Source organism: Lontra canadensis, unplaced genomic scaffold (genome assembly GCF_010015895.1).
Source record: "Lontra canadensis isolate GAN:19392208 unplaced genomic scaffold, GSC_riverotter_1.0 scaffold150, whole genome shotgun sequence".
Taxonomy (NCBI): domain Eukaryota; kingdom Metazoa; phylum Chordata; class Mammalia; order Carnivora; family Mustelidae; genus Lontra; species Lontra canadensis.
In genome coordinates this window covers 2,303,291-2,330,626 of record NW_022631144.1, presented here as the reverse complement: position 1 = coordinate 2,330,626, position 27,336 = coordinate 2,303,291, and the positions used below count along the sequence as shown (strand labels likewise).

Below are 27,336 nucleotides of genomic sequence, written 5' to 3'. Positions count from 1 at the left end.
CCACTGTTTGTTCTAGAAGGATGGGGATAATCATACTGATCTACCTTATGAGATTTTGTAAAACTTATAGATAAATGAGTCCCTAGCTCACATAGATAGGCACATAGTAAGCACTAATGAATAGCATTTTTAAAAATTGCAACAGCACCAAGTATGTGCCTGTTTGTTTATTAAGAAGTCAGGAAGGGCTCCTGGGTGGCTCAGGTGGTTAAGCATCTGCCTTCAGCTCAGGTCATAGTCTCCAGGTCCTGGGATGGATCCCTGAGTTGGACTCCCAGCTTTTCCCTCTCCCTCTGCCTTTCTCCCTGCTTGTGCTATCTCTGTCTCTCTCTCTTTCTCAAATAAATAAATAACTCTTAAAAAAAAAAGAAGTGAGGAAGCAGTTCTAGACACATACCATTGGCTAGGAATTTAGTGGATGTTGTATATTTCTATCATGGACATCTATCCTGCTAACTGCCCAATTAGTCAAGTTTGCAAATTAGAAATGCTATAGATGAGATTTTTTAAAAACTTGTACACCTGGATATCAACCTTTTGTCTGTACTGTCATTTGCAAATATCTTCTCCCATTCTGTGGGTTACCTCTTTGTTTTCTTGACTGTTTCCTTTGCTGTGCAGAAGCTTTTGATCTTGATGAAGTCCCAAAAGTTTATTTTCGCTTTTGTTTCCTTTGCCTTTGGAGACAAATCTGGAAAGAAGTTGCTGTGGCTGATGTCGAAGAGATGACTGCCTATGTTCTCCTCTAGGATTCTGATGGATTCCTGTCTCACGTTGAGGTCTTTTATCCATTTTGAGTTTATCCTTGTGTACGGTGTAAGAGAATGGTCGAGTTTCATTCTTCTACATATAGCTGTCCAGTTTTCCCAGCACCATTTATTGAAGAGACTTTTTTCCACTGTATATTTTTTCCTGTTATGTCGAAGATTATTTGACCATAGAGTTGAGGGTCCATATCTGGGCTCTCTACTCTGTTCCACTGGTCTATGTGTCTGTTTTTATGCCAGTACCATGCTGTCTTGGTGATCACAGCTTTGTAGTAAAGCTTGAAATCAGGTAACGTGATGCCCCCAGTTTTATTTTTGTTTTTCAACATTTCCATAGCGATTTGGGGTCTCTTCTGATTCCATACAAGTTTTAGGATTATTTGCTCCAGCTCTTTGAAAAATACCGGTTGAATTTTGATCAGAATGGCATTAAAAGTATAGATTGCTCAAACTCAACACACACAAAACAGATAATCATATCAAAAAATGGGCAGAAGATATGAACAGACACTTCTCCAACGAAGACATACAAATGGCTATCAGACACGTGAAAAAATGTTTGTCATCACTAGCCATCAGGGAGATTCAAATTAAAACCACATTGAGATACCACCTTACACCAGTTAGAATGGCCAAAATTAGCAAGACAGGAAACAACATGTGTTGGAGGGGATGTGGAGAAAGGGGAACACTCTTATACTGTTGGTGGGAATGCAAGTTGGTGCAGCCACTTTGGAGAACAGTGTGGAGATTCCTCAAGAAATTAAAAATAGAACTTTCCTATGACCCTGCCATTGCACTACTGCGTATTTAACCCAAAGATACAGATGTAGTGAAAAGAAGGGCCATCTGCACCCCAATGTTTATAGCAGCAATGGCCACGGTCGCCAAACTGTGGAAAGAACCAAGATGCCCTTCATCGGACAAATGGATAAGGAAGATGTGGTCCATATACACTATGGAGTATTAGGCCTCCATCAGAAAGGATGAATACCCAACTTTTGTAGCAACATGGACGGGACTGGAAGAGATTATGCTGAGTGAAATAAGTCAAGCAGAGAGAGTCAATTATCATATGGTTTCACTTATTTGTGGAGCATAACAAATAGCATGGAGGACAAGGGGAGTTAGAGAGGAGAAGGGAGTTGAGGGAAATTGGAAGGGGAGGTGAACCATGAGAGACTATGGACTCTGAAAAACAATCTGAGGGTTTTGAAGGGGCGGGGGGTGGGAGGTTGGGGGAACCAGGTGGTGGGTATTGGAGAGGTCATGGATTGCATGGAGCACTGGGTGTGGTGCAAAAACAATGAATACTGTTATGCTGAAAATAAATTTAAAAAAATTTGTTACAAAATAGTAAATAGCTTTCTTTTCAAATAAAAATCAGTTATAATGATAATCATCCATTATCCAGTGGTATTATTGGTCAGCACCATTATTAGGTACTTGATACACAGTATTTCACTTAATTTTCTTTTTTTTTTAATATATTTTTTTCTTTTTTTATTTATTTTTTCCCCAGGGGTACAGGTCTGTGAATCTCCAGGTTTACACACTTCACAGCACTCACCATAGCCACTTAATTTTCTTTTATACCCTCCAAATAGTTACTTATTATTCACCCATATAATAGTTGCACAGACTAGGCTTAGAGAGCTTTATTAAATTTCCAGAGGCTATCCAGTTAGGAACTGGCAGAGCCAAGTAATGGACCCATCTCTGTCCATGATCAGAGTCTGCTTTTTCCTTCCATTAACTTGTGGCCCAGAATAATGGTGCATCCTCAGGCAGGAGCTTACCTGATGTTCTATTCACAATCCCTAGTGGTCATTATAGAGTCTTCTGAAGTTGTCCTATTTCCAATTCTTCACCAAAACTCTATCGTTTTTCCCTAATCTCTGCCCACCTTTCTGGGGAACATACAATGTCTTTGCTTTAATGAGTTTGGATGAGCTACAACTTTGAAAGGGCAGGAGAAACCTACTTTGGAGCCTGAAGATGATTCATAATTCCGAAGTAAATAGTGCTGCCTTGTCCCCAGACACTGTGTACCCTGTTAGGAAACAGGCCTGTGGTGCAAAGAACAGTCACTGGTTTTTAAGGTCAGGCTTTGTTTTTTCATTTGTTTTTATTGTTAAGAACACAGCTCATTCTTAGAGAATTTTCAAAAAGATCATTTGAACTAATGACTCTCAAACTATACTATGTCCCCTGGGAGCTTATTGGAATAGATGCCTTGGCTTTCCCTCCCCAAAAGATTCAGGATCTATGGGGCAGGGTCCAAAACATGTACTTTAACCAGCTCCCTATAGTTCTATTGTGTCCTAGTGGAAATGCTGCATAAGTGGATCTTATACCTAGTCTGCATTTAAATACCTTTATAGTTTCCTAAGGTCAGAAATATCAAATCCAGCAAGTGCATGCCCACAAAAAAGGGTCTCAAACTCATGGTCCACAAATTAGATCTACTTTATCCCACAGATATAATTATGTTAGTTGACACAGTACAAAACATGATATTACTTTATTTGTACTTGGATGCCTTTGTTTAGAAAGAGGATGCCTTCTTCAGTTGTCTTGGCTCTCACCCCCTTATTGTCCATACTTGCTACTTTACCCATTTATGTTACCTGCTGGGTCCCTGCAGTTAAGTGAATTTCCACCCTGAGTAAATAATTGGAGATATAGGGGAGCAGAAAGGCCAAGTGATTTCCAAAGTGAGAACAAAGTTTGGTGTGCAGGTGAGCTGAGAGCTTGTATCATTGCTTAACCAAACTGCATGAATGTTTCCTATATCATGAAATAGAGCTTTCCTCTTTCAAATAACTTATGAAATCCCCTGTAGTCTGGGTGGCTGCAGCTCACAGACTCTGTATCTGTCTCTCTCTGCTAATGCTCCTTCTTCCTCTTTTTTACATTTGCTCTGCTGGAGACAAATATTTCATGCCTGTATTCTAGTGGTCAGCCCATCCCTCAAGTGCAATACACGGAAGAAGAAAAGAAAACATGGGGGATGGTATTCAGGACCCTGAAGTCCTTGTATAAAACCCATGCTTGCTATGAGCACAATCACATCTTCCCACTTCTGGAAAAGTACTGTGGCTTCCGTGAAGATAACATTCCACAGCTGGAAGAGGTTTCTCAATTTCTTCAGAGTAAGTCCACTTTAGGGACAAAAGGGGAGGAAGGGGAGGGAAGGGATTGGGAAGAAAGTAAATCGAGGCCAGTGTGAGTGTGTTTGTGGTAATGCATGCAGGTTAACTATTGGAGAAACATTTTTCTGCTGTGTTCTGCCTCACTGCTAGCTTCTACGTTCGTCCACTCTCATCCAATACAAGGCATCATGTGTGGGTTTTGCCATATCCACGCCTCTGAAAAGCACTTTTTCCCATACTCAAAGCCCCAGGTTCCCAGACAGGGCTCTCCTTGTAGTTCCTGCTGTGTTATGAGATCTGCAATGTGCATTTGTGTAAGAAATGTGCTCTTTGTGGCAATGCCAAGAGCCCTTAACTCTAAGTCTGTGCATCCAACTGGTATGGATCTTGCTTTGGCCCTCTCTATTTGGGGTAACCTGCCTCAGTTTAGTCATCTGTCAAATGGAGACTGTCTCTTAGGGAAGTTATGGGAATGAAATAAGACATTGCAAATTAAATCATCCAGCATGGTGCTACTATATACAATAAGTGCTCAGTGAATTTGGGCTGAACTGGAATCTGAGTAACTCTGTGGGGAAATACATTATTGGGATGACTAGTCTCTGCACACCATTTCCAAGTGAGATAAGTATATTCTTTTCTGCCAGGAGGCATTAATTCAGCAAAACTGAAATAAGACTATCAGCTAATGCACATTGGACATCTAGTATGTGTCAGGTAGAACTAGAGAAAGTAGGAAGACAGACCACAGCTTTACAGAAATGAAGAATCTTCTATTCCTCTGAGCTATGTGGAGATGGTATGGTTGACTCTGGGGCAAGGGGCAGAGGAAATTATGTGGCAGGGAGAAAAGGGGCAGCTGGGATAGATTGGGGATGGGCTGGATGACGTTTCAGGTCCCTTCTATTTGGACAGTCTCTACCTATCAGATAAAGAGGGGAATGAGAGGCCAAGCAGAGTCAGTTTTAGCCTGAAGGTCCAGGGAACATGGCACAGGGGCAAGGAGGTCCTAAAGACATTCTCTGGCCAATTATCCATGTTTCCATGGCCAATAGTGAGATAATAAAATAGTAATAATAGCAGCTGGGGAGTTATAGAGAAGTAACTAAGGAACAGACTTTGAAGCCAGACTGACTGTAGCTGTGACCTTGGACAAGATCTTTAACTCTTTGTTCTCAACTTTCCCATCTGTAAAGCAGAAATGATATGAACATCTACTTCATAGGGTTATTAGGAGAACTAGTTAGTATTTATAAAGTGTCTAGAACATATGGAGTCTGACATATGGTGGGCAGTATATAGTGTTAGCTACCATCATCATCATCACCATTATCACTGTGATTATTATTCTCCTTCCAAGTTTGAAACAAACTGAGAGCCTGATATAGGAATCAGAGAGAGGATCAAAATATCAACTTTATTACTGATAAAACTACTTAGAGAATGTGGTATGAATGTACAAACAAAATGGATTTTCTAGTATTTCACCTCTGAATTATGTAACCTTTTCAGAATATACATTGGTGAAGTGTATATTCTATTGCATGACCCAGAGCAGACCAGAATGTGCTCCTCTGTGGGCAGACAGTTATGAGAGAAAAGACCAAAGGGGTTAAATGGAGAATATCCATTTTCTCTTCCCAACTGCTCCAATCAGAGAAGTCCTTGCTCTTTCTGGGGTGTAGTGTGTGAAGGACAGTAGAGAAGCTAGAATTGTTCCTTTCATACTCTTTCCTTCTGGAAGTAGAATGAAAATTCCCTCCCTAGTCTAGAGACATGAGAAATAAGGAATAAATGTTTCATCCTAATAAACTATAATGAAAGGTAGATTTTTTAACTGCTCCAGTGTGCTAGGCTCTGTGATAAGTACATTATATTTATTAGTTTATTTGATTCTTGGAATAACCCTAGGAAGTATCTATCCACATTTTGCAGAGGAGGAAATGAGACTCAGAGAAATGAAGTTACTTGACCCAAATTGCCCAACTATATAGGTGCAGAGATGTGAACCCAAGTCTACTTGACATCAATATCCCTGCTGCTAGACAGTTGGGAGTATTGCTTTCCTACCTAAAGGTCTTCAGGTGCCTCTGGCTCTGCCATGATAGGCTTTGAGTTTTCTTTCTCTGCTTTGCAGGTTGCACTGGATTCCGCCTCCGACCTGTGGCTGGCCTGCTTTCCTCCCGGGATTTCTTGGGTGGCCTGGCCTTCCGAGTCTTCCACTGCACTCAGTACATCAGACATGGGTCCAAACCCATGTATACACCTGAACCGTGAGTGTTCTGCTCCTGCTGATAGTATCCAACCACAGTGAGTGCTATTTCTCACTGCTCCAGGATGAGGTTTGGGTTCATCAAGGGCTGATCCACAGATCGTTTTCTGGATGGTTTGATGTTAGCACAAAGAGACAGATCATCTCTCTTGGGTATTTTCTCTGTCCAATAGACCATACTGATTGGAGATTTGGGCATCTTGTGAACCACACATTCAGATCTCCCTGGGTCATGGGAATAAGAAGTCACAGTCGAGCTCCAAAGGGATTTTAAGAGTCAAAACTATGATGTCCCCAATGAGAACAGGAACAAGTGGTGGCCAAAGTATCTTAATACTTCCAGAATATACATCTAAACGATTCTAATATTTTTATGTCTAGATGTGTCTTGTCTAAAGGTAGAGAATGGCTGGCCACCATGTCCCTTATGTTGGCATTTAGCCATCTTAATCAAATAGAACTTACTCAATTTATACAAAAAGTTAGCAGCCTGTCCACAAAGTTTATAACTACAAATCAGAAAAGACCTATTCCTCATGAACCTGACACATAATGTATTAAATAAATGTAAATTTTCTTCTCTGAATGACTGTTGCCCCCCCTTTAAAATAAGAAAACAATAGCACTATTTTTAATTTAATTTTTGTTTCTTATGGGGAATAACTGAACACATTTCATCTGCTCAAGATGCCCAGGATGTGAATACCAAGATGAAGACTTGGGATAGGAAGTGCTCATGACCCACAACATGCTCAGGTGTATAGGAGAAAGTCCAAAGGAATATTGGCTCTACTGTTCTGCTTCTGTACTGAGTGTACACCTAAGACCCTCTGGCTGTTGTTCTCTGACTTGCCCCCTACTTTTCTTTCCTTCCTCCTTTTCTTTTATACCTTGCCTCATCTGTTCCCAAGCTTTACATACCACTTATTGTTGGGAATGAGGTCTTAAACTGTAATGGCTCACTTCCTTTCTACTTGTCCACTTCTCACGTAGAAAAACTGAGTCTCACTTGGCTTATAACCCTCTTTACCTCCAAGCTCTGTGCTTTCTCTCTTTCAGTGACATCTGCCATGAACTGTTGGGACACGTACCCTTGTTTTCAGATCGCAGCTTTGCTCAGTTTTCCCAGGTGAGGAATGGATGCTTTTGGCCTTTTAATTATAGGATTGAGACCTAGATTGCTCAAGTGAATTGAGTCTATGGAGGGGCCCTTGTGTTCTCTGCAAGAGTGGAAACCAGATACTGTGCTGTGATCCCACCAGAGATGGGCATATGGTCCCATGGAGATGGCTAAATACCCATTCCAGGGATCACAACAGGGGGGTAGTGAGCCACTCATCCTCTGAATTATATATGTGCTGTTGAATTTGCTAATCTCACCAGGTTTAGTTTAAGAGCATTTTCATCCAAGAAAGCCTGCCTGATCCCCACATAGAAGTAACCTTACCTTCTTCCAAGTTCTCCTGGCACCTTTCCCCTCCTCTTTAGGGCCTTGCCATTTCCAACCTTGTCAGGCAGTTGTTTTTGTATATGCTTTAATTAAATAAGATAATATTTGCTGAGAATCCAATTCCAATAGCCCAGCTCCTAGTTGGCAAGAACTGATGTGTCAAATGTTTTGCCATTATCATCAAAGCAACAAACTAAGCCTTGATTCCTCTATCACAGTGGTGAGCTTTTTACATGAGAGAAAGAATCCTAGTAACCCCTTCAGAGCACTGAGAGGCTAAGCCATGTTTGGGTAGCTGGGATCATGGGAAAGTTGATACATCCCATCCTGCCATCAACCAGCTGTGTGACCTATGTGCATCAGTCTGCACAAATGAGAATCAATACAAAGCTTTGACTGCCAATAATCTTCCTCATAGGGAAGAATAAATATCAAATGGAATGAGTCATAAACAAATACTGCACCAAACGTGAATTTCAGAGTAATGAGATTGTGTGTGAATTTTATGTCTTTTCCCTCAGCTGGAAGAAATAAATACTTTCACTGTTGATTGAAGAGGTTACCACTTAATATCTGAAACAAACAAAGAAAAAAAACTTGCTTTTATGTGGGGTTTAGGAACTGTGGTGTTTAGAGATTGTTGTGTTGGACTTTTATGAGTTGAGTCTGGATTAGCTGAACTTAACTTGTAAGTATCACCATTTGACCGAGGCTATTGTTGACTGGCTAACTTTCAGAAGCATGGTTCCTGTTGTCAATAGGTCACTGATTGCTGGGAACAACTTTAAAACTGGGGTTTCTTCCTCTGGCCAAAGAACAATCAGTGATTTCTTTAGAGAATAGGAACTTTTTATTCTCACTACCGGAAGCTATTCTGCTCAGTCAGAGGTTAAGTGACAATCCTTCTTAAACCACTTCCATTTGGGGGAGTTCCCCAGAGGAGTGGACAATTACCCGAGTCAACAGATAGATGCTACTGGGCCATAAGTGTCACATGGCTCCAACTTATACCTGGACAGTCCCAAGGGAGGTGTAATTTTGAAAGTTCCCTGAGCAAATTCTTTTTGATCTAAAAGGAGGATTTGCTTCCCACTAGAGTGCAAGAAGGGATGAGGATTAAGCATAGGGAAATCTTGGGACCCTTTTTTTAGGCAAGCTTTGGGCTCACAAAGAATGGTGACCATGAGAACAGAGCACTGTTTCAGTGGCTTCTGTTAGACTGTGGCATGTCTAGACAGGACAGATGGACAGAGATGGGGATAGGGACAAGAAAGGAGAGCCAAGCTGTCTGAATTTAGTTCACTCTACCTCAGCATTTTCTCAGCATGCAGTATGGGCCAGGCTCTGAGCTTGGCCCAGAGATGAAGACCATGTGGCCTCTTGCTTTAAAGTAAGCCCAATCCTTAGTCCTTCTATGTCTACCTCAATTCTTTTGGTTATCTCACCCAGACTCACTGTGTTAAATATCTCTGTCCTGATGACGAGCACATTTGTAACTTCAGTCCAGAACTTCAATCCCCAAACTCAGACTTATGTATCCAAGAACCTCTTCAATTTCTCCACTTGGGTGTCTATTAGACATCTATATTCATCCTTTCCAAAACTGAATTCCTGATCTTCTTGTCCAAACCTTCTCCAACCACAGCCTTCCCTGTGTTAGTTCATGATAACTCTATCCTTTCAGTTGCTCAAACCAAAAGCACTTAGGGGACATTATTAGCTTCTTTCTCTCTCAAATACCCATAACTAATCTTTCTGAAAGTTGTATGTATTTTGCCTTCAAAATATGTGTAAAATCTGACCATTGTTGATTATTTCCACTGCTGTCAAGCTGGTCTCGGCCATAATTGTTTCTCACCCTGGGGACTGTGGTAGCTTCTTAAGGGTCTGTCTCTACTCTCGACCCCCTACAATCTGTTCTCACATAGCAGCCAGAGTAAATCTTGGATGACATAAATCAGATCTTACTGCTTTTTTGCTCAAAACCTTGCAGTGACTACAATTTCACTGAAAATAAAATCCTAAACTCTAAAATGCCAAAAGAGTTTTATATGACTGAGCCCCAGATCCCTCTTTGATACCACCTGCCTCTCTCCCCACCCTTATTCTGTTCTAGCCATACTGGTCCCTCCCTGTTAATTGAACCTACTGACATTTCTCCTCCTTAGAGAGCATTTTCATGGGCTATACATGTGATCTATACAATGCTTTTCCCTCACGTGTCAGCAGAGCCAACAACCTCACTTCCGTCAAGTTTTTGTTCAAATATCACCTTCTCAGTGATGTTTGCTCTGAAGCTATTTTTAAAATTGCAACCTCTCTGTGTTCTCCTGGCATTTCCACTCACCCTTGTCCCTTTCTTCTTTTGTTTCTTCTTTTCAAATAACATATTCTTTCTAATATACCTATGTATATGCTTATTATTTATTGTCTGCCTTTAATGTAAACACCATGAGGTCTAGGATCTCTTTTGATTCTGTACACTGCCAACCACATAGAAGACATTCAGTAAACATTTTGGAATGAATAAATGCATATAGTAGGGAAAGCAAATATATTTATTTGTGTATATATACTCTGTCTGATACAAAGCAAGCTGGAGCAAATGTTATAAAAGAGACAAAGACAAAGAGACCACTAGGGGAATCCTGTAATTGGAGCTGGAATGAGAAGTGATCCATAGCATTTCAGACTCTCTAGCTGGTATTTACCTGCGTGGATGCCAAGCATTTCTCTGTAATTCTCCTGTGGTGTCTTGAGGATACTTGATTAAGACACTCATCTTGTATTCCATGAATGTTCTGCTTGAGCTGTGGGAGAATAACCACTGAGTTGGAATCAAGCAATGAAGATTTAGACATAACCTACTGTGTGACCTTGAGTAGGTCACCTCCCTTCTCTGTGCCTCACTTTCCTCATTTGTAAAGTAAATATAAAGGACCAATTGACGAAGTAAGGTTTCCTGCTCTAGGGATCTATGATTCTTTGATGTGTGGCTAGACAAGACTTAACAGAATAATCAGGGTCTATCTGGGCCCTTCTGAAGGCTTCTGGTCACCCATCACCTTCCTGTGCTGTAGTGCAAGGTGGGAGCTGAGGGTGAAGTTTTAAGTTATGCAGACCCCAGCCATGCCAGTGACTCTGTTTCTCTACAATTACAGGAAATTGGCCTTGCCTCTCTGGGTGCCCCTGATGAGTACATTGAGAAACTTGCCACAGTAAGTTCCTTCTGCCTATGGTGGATAGTGAGAGCGCTATAGGCTAGAGCCCTCAGGTCTTCAAAGCTTCAATCCCCCCCTGAAAGCCAGGTCATTTGGGGGGAAATATCAGAATGTGCTGACTTACATTCACACAAGTAAAATTTCACATTTTGATTTTTTCTTAATGGTCTGATTTTGATATCAGCTGCATGCAAATGTTTACATGTAATTTTAAACAAAGTATCTTAAACACGGATGGGCTATAATGATAGCTCTTGAGAATCTTTGGGCATAAAGTGTGCGTGTGGTAGAGGAATAGCCTGGATTCATAGCTTTGAAGAGGAAATATTTACACCCCTCTTTTGCCCTGGAGCCAGCATTTGGATCTTTCCTTTATTAGACACAGGTGGAAATGGTGGTGGGCTTTCCTTGTCTTATCAAACACTTCCCTCTCTCCAGTGAATGTGATGACAGTCATGGATTGAAGCGTGGAATCAGCAACTCTGCGCAGCAGGGGGTTTTCTTCCTACAGACTCCTTTCCAACTTGAGTTTATCCCTCCCCAACATCTGAGTCACATTCCTTACAATTTGATGTGTATCAGTTTAGAAGTTATGAATTCAGTTTATCCTAAGGGCAAAAATTTCCAGAAGTTTCTTTCTCACTGAGCTGCTGCTCTGAGCCCCTGGACAAGTGGCTTTTGCTTCCTCATCTCTAAAAATGGTTACATTAGTTTATATTCTGTCCACCTAAAAAGTATATCATAACGATCTGAAGAGTTACACGTGTGTGAACATGGATTTTTAAATGTCAGATTCTATATAGATGCAAGAAGCAGCTTCTCATTTGTAGGAAGAAAACAAACTCAGAACTCAGAGCATTATGTTATCTGCTATGACAATGATAAGAGTACTTATCGCCAACCTAAATTCTCAAAAAACAAAAACAAAAACCTTACTATTGAATACTGGGCTGGGAATAGCTCTAGGCTCTTGCTCTGACTTTGATTTGCTGTGTAACTAGATGTATATTGCTTGACCTCCCTGGGCTGAAAACACCTCATCTGTACATGAGGAGGTCTATGTAGGACTAAGGTCTACGGAGGACTAAGCTTACAAACTTCACATTCTATAGTGCAATAAACAGACTTAACTAGTAAGCCATCCCTAATTCTCCAAGACCGTGACTGTCTGCAGCAGCTAACTGGACCCAAGGTTTCTCTTGGCCCTGGTCAGTAAAGTTATGCCAAAATTCCAGGATCACCTTCCACAGGCCAGGCATCTAGGACATGTTGGACTGGGAGCTGTTTAAAGAAAGGGCTTGGTTATTTGAGGAGGATAAGAGTAATTGTTGGCAGTACATCAGAACCCGCCCAGGTTTTAGCATGGATGGCAGGATGCCCTCAATGATTTTATCACTACCCAATCTCCTACCTCCCATGACTGAGCTTGATGGGATTGCATGGTAAGTCTGGCCAACTAAACGGAACATCTCATTCTACTTAATGCCACAGAAAACAAAGCAAAAGGGGTTGAGGAGTTCCTGTCATTTAGAGTTACCTGTTGGTGGTATCTTCTTGGGGCTTCCTCAGCACTCCCTCTCTGCTTCCTATCACTTCTTTCATTCAGCCAACTCTTGATTCAATCAGTGACTGGATAGAGTGAGACATAGAACACAGAGAAGTGACCCCAGGTCATGGTGATTCAGAGAAGAGACCTGTACAAACTCCCACCTGGACAGTCCTGTCCTTAGGCCTGGGGCATCTGCTACCTTTCGCTTCCTTGGGGTGTGCTCTCAACTTCACATTCCATTCCAGATTTACTGGTTTACTGTGGAGTTTGGTCTCTGCAAACAAGGAGACTCCATAAAGGCCTATGGTGCTGGGCTCCTGTCATCTTTTGGTGAATTACAGGTATGACCCCATTAATATCCATTTTGAGATTCAACCTAGGGGTTAATCCTCAAATAATTGGTACCTTAGCAGCTATGATTTGCTCATGACTTTGGATGTTAGATACAGAAATTGAACTGCAAGTACACAGGTCTACAAAACAGAGGGGCCTCCAGATCCCAGGGATGACCTATGCATATAGATGTATGTAAATCCTTATACTTGGCTCTTACATCCTCTTTTGATCATGGCTAGAGGGAACTACTCCTTTCTATCTGGACTGTAGGTTTTAAGATAGGCTATGAGGGTAGGATCTAGTGTATGGGAAATAATTTAGTTTAATGCATTTGGTGGAGGGTGTAGAAGGAGTCAGGATGCGATAGGAGAAGGTACACAAATAGCCAATGGAGGCAACAAGAACAACTGACCCAGACTTACCTATGAAAACTTTCCCCTTTCTACCTGCAGTACTGTTTGTCTGGCAAGCCAAAACTCCTCCCCCTGGAGTTGGAGAAGACAGCCACCCAGGAGTACACTGTCACAGAGTTCCAGCCCCTCTACTATGTGGCTGAGAGTTTTAATGATGCAAAGGAGAAAGTGAGGTGAGGTGGTGACCAAGGTGGGTCAGAAGAACTTGGGGTCTCCTCATTTGGTCTGGTGCCATTGATCTGTGGGTGGTTGTCCAGGAGAATGGACTCCAATGCTTATAATAAGAGTGTGCAGCAGACAGAGCCTCCCCACCCTTGTTCCTTTTCACTTTCTATTTGGGAGGGGTTCCTTAGTGGGACACGATTTCACAGATTATTGTCTGGACATGTTGACCTATGCAGACAATTCTGCCACTGGATCCTTGTTTTAATGCAGCCACTAAGTCCAGGCACTGAACTCCCCTGTATACGGCCCCAACAAATCACTCCTAGGATTCTCCTAACCTGGGGGAGTCACTTTATTGTTCCAATACCTGCATAATTCACCCCCTCAACTTCTTCAAATCTTCGCTCTCATTTAACCTTCTCAGTGTGTCTTTCTCTAACTGACTTACTTATAATCCCTACCCATCCCCATCCCCACACTCCTTGCCCTCTTCTGCAGTATATTTTTCCCCTTAGCACCTGCTAATGTTAGATATATTACATGATTTAAGATTGATTTGGGTAGGAATTTTTGTCCTTTCTGTTTTCCTGTTCTTTCCTCAGTCTTTGGAACAGTGTCTGATACATAATGATCATGCAATAAGTTAATAGGCAAACACTTCAATTGCAGAGGCAGTCTAGCAAAAGGCTGATAGAGATGGAAAGCTAGCAAGACTCAGATTCTCAGCCCTCTCAGCTGACAGACCTATCTATAATCTGCTCGAGTGACTCTCCTCCCAGCAAGAGACAGGCCAGGCAGAGGCTCCACCTAGACATGGCTATCCTGATAGTCGGTGTTTCTTTTGTTTTATATCTTATCCATGAGGGATGATAGACATAGATATACAGGTTTCTGGGATCCCATAAAGCTGGGTATGCCAGCTTCCCCTGCATTGGGTTTAGGTGATGGAAGGTAACATTCTTGTCCATAAGTCCACATGGTTTGGCCCAAGATGTCTCCTTTCCTCCTATCTCCCCAGGGCCTTCAAGTTATTTCAGTTATTCATTTCTAATTATTTCCTAAATCTCCATCCCCTGCTGGGAGCATAGCCTTCCTCTAGCCCCTAAGGGTTCTTCTCTGCCATTTCTGGGACCCTTTGGGGATTATGTATTTCAGTGGTTTTGTGCATTACCCCACCTGGGTGGTAAGAAGAAGAAGAAGAAGAATAGTAGCAGCAGCAAGTTAAATACCTAGCACTTACTATGTACTAAACACTGTTCTAAGTGTTTTTCATGTATTGATTCATTTACTCTTCAGATAAGACTATGAAGTTTGCAGGTGGGGTCAGAAGCATAGAAGGGGTAAGAGACTCACCCAGGGTTATAAAGCTGGTAAGGGGCTGACCCAGGGTTTGGACCCAGGAAGTGGGGCTCAGAGACAGTACTCATAACCTCTCTATCAAACCAAGGTCTGACCTCCTGGTGATGACTTTCTTACCCAGGAAGTGATCAGTCCCAGACCAACAGAGAAGAGCTTGCCAGAACCTAGATTTCTTGGGCCTTAGAAATCCCACCCACTCTGTCAGTGCCCACAGCCCAGAGGAGACTACCACACAAACCCCATCCCGCTGAGTGGTTAACTCACAGAGTCAAAGGGAATGCTGAAAAACAGGGTTCAGAAAAGGAAGGGATTCTCTCAAAGACTCCCAGCTAAGAGAAACCACTTTTAACCATTTTCAGTTTCAAAATTCAAGTTCTAGGTAGAAAGAAACACACTGAGAGTGATTGTGTGCCCCCTCCTTATCTGGAGGAGAGGTGGGCCCTGAGACTGACTGCCTAGGTGGAAGCACTTCTAATGGTATAGAAGCAGATTTTCCAAAGTAAAGATGAGGCAAACTATGGGAATAAGAGGGAAGAGGCTCAGAGTGGGCCAAATCACAGACATGCATTACAAGCTTCATGTCACCAGTGGGATTGAGAAAGCTCTTTTCAGAGAAGCAGCGGTAGAGAGACATACTTAACCATTTGTTCTTCTGGAGTCCCCAGTCACTAATGAAAGAGAACAGCTAACACTCATATAGGATTTACTCTATACTATAAGAGCACTTGCCATGACCCTCTCAGGTAGTACTGTTCTTGTTCCACATTTATAGAGGAATGAGAACACCAAGGTGCAGCCCATAAGGGCTGTCATTGGCAGAAGCAAGGTTTGAGCCCAGTGTCTTGTTCTAGAACTTGGGTTTCCATCCACTATGATCCACCACTCTTGGCAAACTTGGAGAGAGCCCACTAGTTTCCTTTACAGTTGTCTTCTCAGTATGGTAGCTTTGACTCTTGCCAGAAACCAAATTAGAAATATCATTTCTGATGCCATTGCATTTTATAGGCTATTTGGGGGTATCTTACTAGTTGCATTGCTTGATGTCCCTCATAAGGCCCTCCTGGTACATTCCTACAAGACCCAGATGTAATGAATGCATCAAGAAAGCAAATAAGTGAAGAGCACAGGCCAGAGTCAGACTTCCTGGGTCCATTTTCAGTTGCACAATTTATTGCCAGTATGATTTGGTAGTCATTGAATCTCCCCAAGCTTTAGTTTTCTCATCAGTGAAATAGGGATAGTAATAGTACCTTCTTCTATGATTTGTATGAAGATTAAATTAGGGATGATAGTTGTAAAGAGAATAGCACAATTAGGACTTCACAGAGTTCTTGGTACATAAATGGCACTCAATTCATGTTAAATTTCAATTATAACATAGTGTTTTCTTCCATTCTTGAGAGCTGTGTTTCCCTCCTTGCATTGATTTTCAAGCATCTCAGAGCTTATTTCTTTCTATAGCATTCTTTGTTTAGATTTACTTGCTTTTTTGATTTTATTTAATGGTAAGAATTTTGGCTTTAATGTCTTCTGTGCTTTTATTTTGATATCTCTTTTTTGGAAGCAGATAACTAAATAAATATGTACCAAAGTGTGTTTGTATATACACCTAGACACATACACAGCACGCGAAGTCTACCCAAGAGGATCTCACTAAAATTCCATCTCTCTTTTCAGCCTCGTTTCTAAAACCCTTGGTCTAGTGAGATTGAAGTGAAATTCCACTGAGAAATCTTTTTTAGAATTATTTTCCCCTGAATTATGCCCTTTACTAAGCTCTGTGGATTTGGTTTCAGGAACTTTGCTGCTACAATCCCACGGCCCTTCTCAGTTCGTTATGACCCATACACTCAAAGGATTGAGGTCTTGGACAATACTGAGCAGCTTAAGATTTTGGCCGACTCCATCAACAGTAAGTAACTCACACCCCAGGAGGCCACTCTCTTTACCAGAAATAGAGAGTTGGATTTTTCTTACCCTCACCATTGGAACAATAGGAAATTTATCAAATATTGAATTAAGGAGAAAAGCAACTCCAGGTGAGCCATTTGTTTGTCAAGGGAGAAAAGCTTGGCAAAAAGGCCAGAATTGCTTTGAGTGTCTTTTCTTCTTTGATTTTCCTAGATTCCATGCTACTCCCAGCACCACACCAGCTCTCCACCCTGGCTTCTCCCTGTCATGTTCTTCTTTCTTCTTTGGCTCTGTACTCTCTTACCTCTAAGTGCCCAGTGGATATTGCTGTGCCTGGAACTTTAGCCCCTATAAGACGGATTCTAGCTACTTTATTGGGCATCTAGTGGCTCATCCATGGGGCTACCACTCTTCCAGGACAGTGAGGATATTATAATAGTTACTCATAAACAAAGTGGAGTGTTACATGGCTTTTCACTGGATCCTCTTTCCAGTGCTTCAAACTCCCCTCCAGCAACACCGACCAGCTTTCACTTCTCCTCCTTCCTCCTAGCTTTTGGTCTTTGCTTATGCAGGTCTTTATGTTTAAAATGCTTTAAAAAAAAATGCTCTCATGCCCATTCTCATTTAGAGGTCCCCAATTCCAGTTCATCTTTTAAGTCTTTCATAGATATATTATGGGAAGACTAGTTTGAGTGTCCTTCCTCTGTCTTGGCATTCCCACAGGTTCCTCTCTCAGAACACATATCACTATATTGTTTTGTAATTGTTTACTTGTCTCACTTCCGAACAAGACCCAAGTAGAGAACCAGGTTGGGTTCGCCGTCAAATCCCTGGTACCTAGCCCTAGTTCTAAAATGTTATATTAGGTCCTCAAGATTTATTAAATGGATGAATGAAACCACCAAATGGGTAAACAGCCTAAAGGGAGGAATTCCAGGTCAAGTGGAATTTCCTACCTTATGTAACAATAACAAAGTCCTAAAAGGCAGGTGGGCTTGAAGTATCGCTCTAATACTCCACTGAAATTGCTTGTCCATCTCCAGGGCCCCTTCCACTTCTTTGAAGTATATTTGTTCATGTGGACTCTTGGTCTATGCATGAATGGGAGCGGCTCCATTTTAGTCCAATGGTCTAGCAATCTAGGCTGATTTATCTGCTTAGACCATGCATTCTCAAACCTAGTGTACATCAGAATCATTTGGAGAGCTAGTTAAAAATGAACAATCCTGACTGATAGTCCCAGACTAAATTTACTAAAATTGTGATAAATCTTGGGACTTTGTATTTGTAATAAGTCTCTATGTGATTCTGACACAGGAGGTTCTTATGAACCACACTTTTAGGTTTCATAGCTTAAGTCCTTACAAATATCTATAGATGGTCCTGTAAAAGAAAAAGAGAGAAAATTGTTAACTCATTCCATGGAAAAAGGAAGCTAATTACATTAAAACTTGTAAGTCCCTATGCTATAACTGCCCAAATCATATCACCATAACTAATCTGTAAGCTCCTTAAAGGTTGGGATGGTACCCAACATATCTATACATCCCATTGATCCCCTAATGTGTTACACATTGTAGAAATTTAAAGTGTGTTTTCTCATGATATGAGTGGCCCATTTTTTTTTCTTTGTAGGTGAAGTTGGAATCCTTTGTAGTGCCCTCCAGAAAATAAAGTGAAACCATGGACAAAACCTGTCAACTGAGAATCTGTTGATAGAAATCTGTTGATGGAAATTTCATTTCATCTGAAAAAGTTTGAAAAGTAAACCTTAATTTGAATTGACAGCCTTAAATCTTTTTTGGAACAAGATGGAGGATGAACAAATAAATCAAAATAACTTGAAATGACAGCATATTAATGCATATCCAAAAGCATAATCTTCTGGGGTCATCTTTGATTTAGAGATGATAATCCCATACTCTCAATTCAGTTAAAGTCAATAATCTGTCACCTTTCATCAACATTAATTAAAATTGGGAACTGATTTACTCAAGCTTCATATATGCTTTTGTTATTGGCCATAGAGAATTCCTAAAGGAATATATATCACTCAATATAAAACACAAGCCTCTTATTAGAATTGAATTTGTTGATTTAATATAAATTTAACTTACAAAAGTCATTTTCTGTTTCAGTAAACTATAATTCTAATTATTGTTGTGTTTTACTCATGTAATTTCCTTTAATTCAAGAGCTCATTAAAATAGTTATAAATATTGAAGTTCATAACATAATATTGAAACACTTCTGTGTATTTTATTATAATCATGAATACTGCCATGGAAGGTAATATAAGTCCTCACCTGACTCCCACAACTTTCAATATCATTTTCCAATTAATTGTCAACTTTTTTGTAGATATTTTGTAGACACATGTGATGCAACAGATGTTAACTGAAGGTTTGGCTGGTAGATATTCAATAAATACTCAGTGAAAGAATAATGGAATATATTATTAAATAGCAAATCCTCAACAAAAGTGAGAATTTTAGTTATGTTTAAAAAAGTCTAGGGGTTAGAAAATTTTATAGTTTCAAATATTTCTTGGAAGGAAATATTCCTCTCCGTTGTCTTAGAAATACATTAGCTGGATAACCTGTGGCATGAAAAAAATGATCAGTCTCAGATTTCCAAACCATCACAGAGTTCACTGTGATAATCTAAGTTATGTCTGGATAGTCAACAGACTTTGATTTCTGTTGGCTGTACACTTTACACAAATGCATGACTATCTGAGAAACAGTAGGAAAAATTACAGCGTCTTTAAAGCTATGCTTTGAAATTTTCACACCACCTTATCATTTTACTTTAGAAGTAGTTAGATCTCAGAGGACTTGCATAGTATTTGTTCATGGGTGATTCTCAGACCAGCTGTATCATCATCAACAATAAATCCTGGGCACATCCCAGCTCTATCCAGCCAAAATATCTGGAGATGGACCACGGAGACCTGCATCTTTCAGTACCTCAGGTGTTTTTTTGTTTTTGCTTTTGTTTTTGTTTTTTAATGCCCAGCCAAGTCTATTGGTGCATTAAGTTTGAGAGAACTTTACTTCTGGTGGCCAGTTCTGCCAATTTCCAATTATGTCACTTTGCATAATTTACTTTGGATCTCAGTTTTACTTGAACCATAAAGGAGTTTAACTGGATGAATCAAGGTTTCTTCCAGCCTTGAAATACAATTCAAATGCTGACATGTGTCTTTAAACCGATGTCCCTGACCCATTAACAGTGTGTAATAATACCAGCCCAACTATGCTACCTGGGTGGAAAGATCAATTTGGTCTGATTGTGTCTGGGATCTCATTGCTTTGAATTTGGGTTTTCATATCTGTATTTATTTCCTCATGCCTCTGAAGAACCCACTGACAAATGCTGATTCTAAAAGTGGAAATGTTCTTTTATCTGTTTCTTAAGACCCCAAACACCTTGCAAAGGGACTATTTTGATAAATATTTCTTTGCTTTATATTAAGTTCTTGATTTTGGAACTAAAATATTTTATAGTATTTTAGACTAGATATTTTATTTTGTAGTGCTTCTTAGTCTTACTGAAAATAATTTAGTGTGTTTGAAATTAAAACTTAGGTTTAGGTTGCAATTTTGCAGAAAAAAATTACATACTGACTAGAAGATAACCTTTGATTTTTAAAGTAATGTGTTACTCAGTACTTAGCTCTTTTTATCTGGATGTAAAAACCCAACCTAGAGCAATTAGAATTGCTAATTCTAGATTCAACATATTTTCATATGTTAGTATTATTATCTGTTTCATATTCAGTAAATGAGCTGTTTTTTTAGAAAAAATAGTAATGCTTTACTGATAACTAGCCAATTGCATCTAAAAAAGAGAAATACATATAAACATTATACATTTTTAGTATTAGTGTTCAATAAGTTTCTAAAAGGATCAATTTAAATTTTAATTCTAGGTTCCTAAATTATATAGCTTAACTGTTTATCAAAGAATTTAACACTAAAATGTCAACTTCATAAAACATGAAGCTTGCCTGTCTTCACCTCTAAAAGCCTTACTATATAGTGCATAGTAGGTGTTTAATAATCTTTAAAAAAATTTCTGAGTGAGGTGAATCATAGAGCATGTAGTGAAGATTGTCTCTCACAAATAAGCTATTTTGAAAGAAAAAGTTGAGAAACAACTAAATTTGCAATTTTCCCTTTTAAATGCTGTAGAACATTTTGCATCTTAATGTAATTTATGATTAAAAAAAGATATTGTGCCTTTAGAATAGATCATGGCTAGGTAATTTGTGTTTATACTGCTTGAACAATAACTGACATATGAAAATGCTTAATAAATGTTTATTAATTAATAAAGGAACAAAATTGCATCAATAAAATGTTTCAGTTATCCATGGTGGGGCTGAAATTATCATAAAGCAATGAGTGATTTGCCTAATGACTGCAAAAAATTATAGAGGAGACAAAATAGGAAAGACTATGAAAATGGACTCTGTAAAGGAAATAGGAAAAAAAATGATCAGAGTTTCTTTCCAGTGGAGTGTGTACCCACCCTACCCCCACCATACACACAAGATCCCTGTCTTTTAATAGCTTTCTTGTGCAGTTTCAAAAACTATAAGCAGTAGTAGACTTGATATATGCTAGTAATGGCTCTAATATTTTTTGTGCTTTGAATTTTCTCATTTATAATCTTAACTTTTAATTCTGCTAGCTCCAAGAAACAGTTTACCTTCTCATGTGTGAATAAATTTAGAGTGGTAAGTAATTGTAGAGAAGATTGAATCTAGCCCTCTAGTGTATACATACAACTCTTCTCTACAATATGATTTATAGTGGTTCAGGGTTGTTCTTCAACAATGCTCCTTTGTATGTTTCTTTCACACTGTTTCTTTTATGAGAACAGTCTTTAAGTAAGAGAACATTCATGGGGGGAAAAGGCAAAAGATGTACCTCCCTGAGTCCTGCGATCGAGCTCCGCATGGGGCTCTGTGCTCAGTTCAGAGTCTGTTTGGGATCCTATCCCTTTTTTTTAGTCCCTCCCCTTGCATGCTCTCTCTCTAAAATAAATAAATAATTTTTGTAAAAAAAGATGTGCCTCCCTGAAAGATGAATGGATTTCTTAAATCTCCAATTTGAAGATGTTACTACAGGGAGCACAACACCTCCTTATTTTCTAGTTTGCCTAAATAGAGAAAAGATAAATGATTATAGCTTGAACCACAGCTTTTTTCTTTTTTCTCAGATCATTCTTTGGAGATAGGTGATGTCTAAAGAAAATAAGCATATCAGTATCCTCTATTGAGTTTATTAAAATTGGTGCATACTTTGGATGTTTATGATTTACTCTTCCTAGAAGTAAATTAAGGAAGATCTACTTAAAAAGAAATATACTTAGTCCTCCCTGACGTCTTTTTATTCCTAAAGTTTCTCAAAGAAGTATCGGCTGCAGCCTGTCCTTTTATGGAATCACCTTGCAAATGGAGAGGGTTGTGACAAAGGGCAGATTTCCACTATTGCTTCTGAGTGGTCAGGGGAGAGTGGAGTTTGGATTTAGAAAAGAGGGATTAGGAATGCAGCTTCATTTGTGTCTTTGAGTTTTTCTCTTATGTCTCTAAAGTGGGGGTATGGGGGGTTTTTATTTTTTTATTTTTATTTATTTATTTATTTATTTTAGAAATCACTCATCCTATCACACCAAACACACACACACACACACACACACACACACACACACACACACACCATCCCTTTGACCACCAAGAAGCCACAAGATGATTTGGAACTGAGCTGAAGACTCCACCAAAATAAGCACAGAGCAGCTGGCCTTTCCCATAAGCCTTTACCCACCCTGTTTGTGGGAGAATATATGTCAAAGCCATTCTTTGGAGGTCTTCAGGGATTGGCACCACCCAGGAGTAGAGAATCAGCCTAGAACAAAGGCATTAATTGCAAAGGGTAACTGTTGGACTATGAAGGCTTTCTATCTCCTCCAGGGTCCTAATACTGCTCTCTGCCATGAGCCCTGAAGCTGTGATGCCTGATGAGCTCCATTTCCTTGGCCTAACAAAAAGTCAGATTTTGGATGAGGAAGGAGAAAACAATCTTTCCAAAAGTATCCATTCCCTGAATGTCCTTGGGAAACTCAGAGAGACAAGAGGCTCTGTGTTGAGTCCCTCTTGGGGGAAAAAAATTGCTTTCTAGAGCAGAGAGCAGTCTGATTAGATTAGATTGAGATTAGAATATAGTGGTTTTATGATGTGAAGTGCCTCATAAGAGAGCATGCTGAGACTGGAGAAGAGTGAGAGGACAGGACTACTCACGCCTTTCAGAGCAGAGTTTCTTAGCACCGTGGGACAGCCAGAAAGGTACCACTGGCATGGAAGGGAGTGGTAAAGTCCCAAAACCTATCCTTTTTGGAACAAAATTCAGGATAGGGTAAGGTACTTAAGACGTTAGTACAGAAGCCAGGAAACACGATTCTGATAATTGTCTCTGCTCACTGCAGACTTTGAATAAATTTTGGCTGTTTGAAATGAAAGGGTGTAATATTTCTCAGTAGTGCTGCTCTGACAATCGTGACTCGAATGCCAGTTTTTCCATCAAGCTGGATCTAGTTGGTCGGACTCTTACTCTCCCTTAGTCTCATTTCCTCCTTTGTAATATAGGGAAGATGCATGCTTACATCATAAGCTTGTCACAAAGATAAAATAGCATTATCATGTGCATGGAAGCCTCTCAATCACTTTCAGCAGTATCTAGCAATTTCAAATGTTTATTATTCTGTTATAAAGCACAAATGAGTTCCCCAAAGAATTGGTTACTATATTTTTGTACATCTTGGTCCAGCAATATGATCTCAGTTGGTTCTTCTTTCCAAAAAATATGGGCAGTTATTGAAGTGCCCTACATAAAGACTCTCTGGCTTCCATTTGAGAAAAGAATTTGACCAAAGCAGAATTTAAACATTTCAACACAGTCCAAATCTATATGTACATATAAATTGATATTGTGAGCAGTAAAATAAGAAATCTGCATCAACTTGAAGCTAAAACTGTATTGCAAAAAAGACAACTCTGGAGATTGAAATGAAAATGTCCTGCTTGAAGCTAAAGGCAATAGAACTTTACTTTCCACTTTCATTTCTGGTATTCAGACACCATTAGGCATTTCCCTTCTTCCAGAGCTATAGTATTACCGGTATAGTTTTAATCACAATGTCAAAAAATCCAGCATTTGCTCTGGTGCTAAAGACACTATTTCTCAACTGAGAATATCATGTGCTCAATTTATGAAATAGTTAACATAAACAAGATTGATTTAAAAACCAAACATTCTCCAGACATATTGTTTTACTAAGAAACAAATACAAGGAAAAAAAAATGCCTTCACTTTGCTGCCTAATTTTAAGATCCCCTTAAGAAATGAAATTTGGGGGGCGTCTGGGTGGCTCAGTGGTTAAAGCCTCTGCCTTTGGCTCAGGTCATGATCTCAGGGTCCTGGGATGGAGTCCTGCATCGGGCTCTCTGCTCAGCAGGGAGCCTGCCTCCTCCTCCTCTCTCTCTCTGCCTGCCTCTCTGCCTACTTGTGATCTGTCTGTCAAATAAAAAAAAAAATCTTTAAAAAAAAAAAAGAAATGAAATTTGGGGGCGCCTGTGTGGCTCAGCAGGTTAAACGTCTGCCTTCTGCTCAGGTCATGATCCAGGGTCCTGGGATCTGCCCGCCTTGCTCCCTGCTTAGTGGGGAGTCTGCTTCTTCCTCTCCCTTTGCTCCTCTCCTTGCTTATGCACATGCTCTCTCTCTTAAATAAATAAATAAAATCTTAAAAAAAAAAAGGAAACGAGATTTGGGAAACTATTTGTCTTTCTGAGGGCAGGAAGTGGAGACCAATTATAGGAATAAATGTCATTGAAACTGTGGGTCAAGCCATTTCCCCTTCTGAGCACTTTGTTCCAAGGCTGACCCTATAAAAAGCCAATGTATATGTCAAAATGGAAATAAAGATTCCTGCAAAATAGGCTAGAACAAATTAGTCCTTCAAGTAAGTCGATGTAATAAGGATTCCTGTTCCTGTAAGAGTATTGCTCCATTCACATTCATTAAAGGATTGTAGGGAAAATGTCGCCAGAAATCTGGAATCACCTGTATAGTTTGACAGGCAGAAGAGATAAGCAATTAAATTATAATAATTAAAATAACAACTTATTATACTTTTTTGGGATTAATTCAACAAGTATATGTTTGTCTATTTCTTGCTGCTTTTGAGATCTGGAGCATTAAAATGTTTTCTGTGAGGGCGATGCAGCAGCACCTTAGTGGTCCCACTGACCGGAGCGGATGAAGCAGCTCTATGTTTCCACCTATGCACCACCTCATTCTTCAGCTTTTTTTATCCGTCCCTCCCCGGAAAGTGTCCGGATTAAAGGGGGCAATCTCCATTTTACAGTCCTGGCTCAGAATCATCTCGGATGAAACCTCAAGCACACGATTCATTTAAAGAGGATTAAACCTCATTGTTTCAAAGATCCAGTTTCTATTTGACGGCATTAAAGGTCCATCCCCTTCACATACAGGCCAGGGTAGTGGCTTTTAAGCCAATCCAGCTTCAGGCTGCCCTGAAAAATGGTCAGGATCCGCTTGATGGCCTGGGGATCAGGAGTAAAGATGACATGAGCTTGTGGCTAAGCAAACTTCACCTCTGGCTTTTCCGCCTACATCCTGAGGTGGGGCAGGAGAGGGAGCTGGAGGAAGAACAGATTCCGGGAGGGGGCAGTGTGAGAGGAAGGGAAGCGCCAAAAGAGTAAAGGTCTTTTAAATCCAAAGAGGAGAGGGAGCACAGAAGGGGAACGTGAAAAGAAACTTTCACATTCGCCCAGGCAATGACTTACGCTCGGGAGGGTGCAGAAACGTGACTCTCAGACCTTGCATGCAAGCAAGTTCATTAAAATCAGTTCCAGCTCCACAATCCGGGACTTCATCAGCTGTAGTGGAAGACGGACGCGCTGTTCTTGGCCTTAAATATCCACGCGTTGACGTAGGCCAGGACCACGGACAGCTCCCGCCCCGAGGTCCCTGTGCCTCTCCTGTGCTGGGCAGTCTCCAGTTCCACCCGCCCGGATCGGCCTCCTCTGGCTCTGCTCCCTCCCCAGCCACCTCTGGGTGTGTTCTTTAGGATCCTGGGGTTTGTCCTTGAGCTAGGCGCCCACAAAGGGCCAAAGCCAGAGAACCAAGAATGGGGCTCCCTAGGCAGACCGAGTCCTCAGCTCCCTGGGAGCTCAGCTTCAACTCCAGAAAAGCACCCAGAAGATGACTGCGGAGAGAAGGCAGCCGCGGGGTTCCTGGGAGTAGACCGGGCGGAGGTGACCTTGCTTTTTCTCCCCCCGGGGGTGGCTGGCTTGTTGAAATCAACCTAAGTCGTCGAGGTACCACTTCTTACTTTACGTCCATTTTCGCTTCAAAGTGAAGGATAAGGGAGAGAGACGTGTCAGAAGACTCCGCACAGCGGAGCTGAGATTTCCCAGGGTGATAAGCTCACTCTCTGCTTTTCCCTCCACACCCCAACTCCAGCCCTTCCTAACTGGCTCCTTGGGGGGAGGGATTGGCCAAATGTGTAATGCCCTTACTCATAGTCCCCCTTTCCATTGGCCCGGATTCACCAGACACCGGGTTGTCTCCACACTCCCCACATCCCCTCTTTCCGAATCCAGCAATGTCCAGGTCCTGTGGAAAGAGCTGATAGGAAAGTGGGTGACAAGGGCCAAACTGGGATTAAGGCCTGGGGGCTCTTGCCTTCTGCTGAAAAGTGAAGAGAGAATGTGAGATTATTCTGCTTCAAGTTAGTCTTCTCTCCCGGTTTCCATTATAAATGTAGAGACAGAGTGCAAGGAGAAAAAGCCTTCCTGTTTCTCCAGGACCGAAGAAACATTTCAGATACAGCCTTTGTTCAAGAAGCTGGACATTCTGTGTGAGCATGGTGGAGATAAAGGGAAGGGATGGAAAGCATATTTCAATTCAGCTGAGCAACAGCTTCCAAGGCTTTGGTCTCTGTGAATTCAAAAAGACTCAGGGCTGGCCCTGAAAACAATGGTCAGGTTGGAAGGCTACACTTAGGTGGAGGTAGCAGATGGTGGAGAGAAGATGGAGGAAGGAGCCTACCAGATCTTCCTCTTGGTTGGGTATTAGAATGGGAATGCAAATACACTATTGCCTTTAAGGATTCGTAATTTAAATCATTGTTAATGGTTGCAAACATCTAAACTAGAATTAGAAGCAGGAAATATTAGTGGAATGGAGTTTGGGAATCAGAAAACTGCTCAGTTAGACTTTACCTTCTTAGTTCAAATGGAGAAAATCCCAACCATCTGACATCTTTCATCCTGAATGATCTAAAAAGACACCACCTGGAGAGTGTAAAAAGACACTAAGATGAACTTTGCAGCATTTTTTTATTAGCAAGCATTTTGAAACAGGTCAAATGTCTATCAGTAAGAGATTGTTTAGGTAAATTACAATCTGTACAATGAAATGTACAGGAATTAAAAACAAAATGAGGTAAAATCTGTAAATACTGACTATCAAGGAAGTCTAGAAGGTATTGTTAAGTGAAAAACCCATGATCATATTTTTATTTTTTTTTAAAAAGCTGTCCATTATATATAGGTATGTACATGGCCTATAGGTATGTTTCTATAATCGCAGAAGAAAGAAAAGACTGGTGAGGACCATATTGTTGACAGTTGTTTCTACTAGGA

At 40.5% G+C, this 27,336-nt stretch overlaps 1 protein-coding gene across 1 annotated transcript in view; it reads left to right on the top strand.

The window, feature by feature from the left end:
* Positions 1-18,849, top strand: part of PAH (phenylalanine hydroxylase) — a 66,316-nt gene extending 47,467 nt beyond the window's left edge. The window contains exons 5-12 of the mRNA XM_032844331.1: positions 3,659-3,922; positions 6,060-6,195; positions 7,254-7,323; positions 10,806-10,862; positions 12,660-12,755; positions 13,203-13,336; positions 16,484-16,599; positions 18,237-18,849. Coding sequence (XP_032700222.1) covers positions 3,659-3,922; positions 6,060-6,195; positions 7,254-7,323; positions 10,806-10,862; positions 12,660-12,755; positions 13,203-13,336; positions 16,484-16,599; positions 18,237-18,280 — 917 coding nt within the window. The 3' untranslated portion in view covers positions 18,281-18,849. The remainder of the gene's footprint in view (positions 1-3,658; positions 3,923-6,059; positions 6,196-7,253; positions 7,324-10,805; positions 10,863-12,659; positions 12,756-13,202; positions 13,337-16,483; positions 16,600-18,236) is intronic.
* The last annotated feature ends 8,487 nt before the right edge of the window (positions 18,850-27,336 follow it).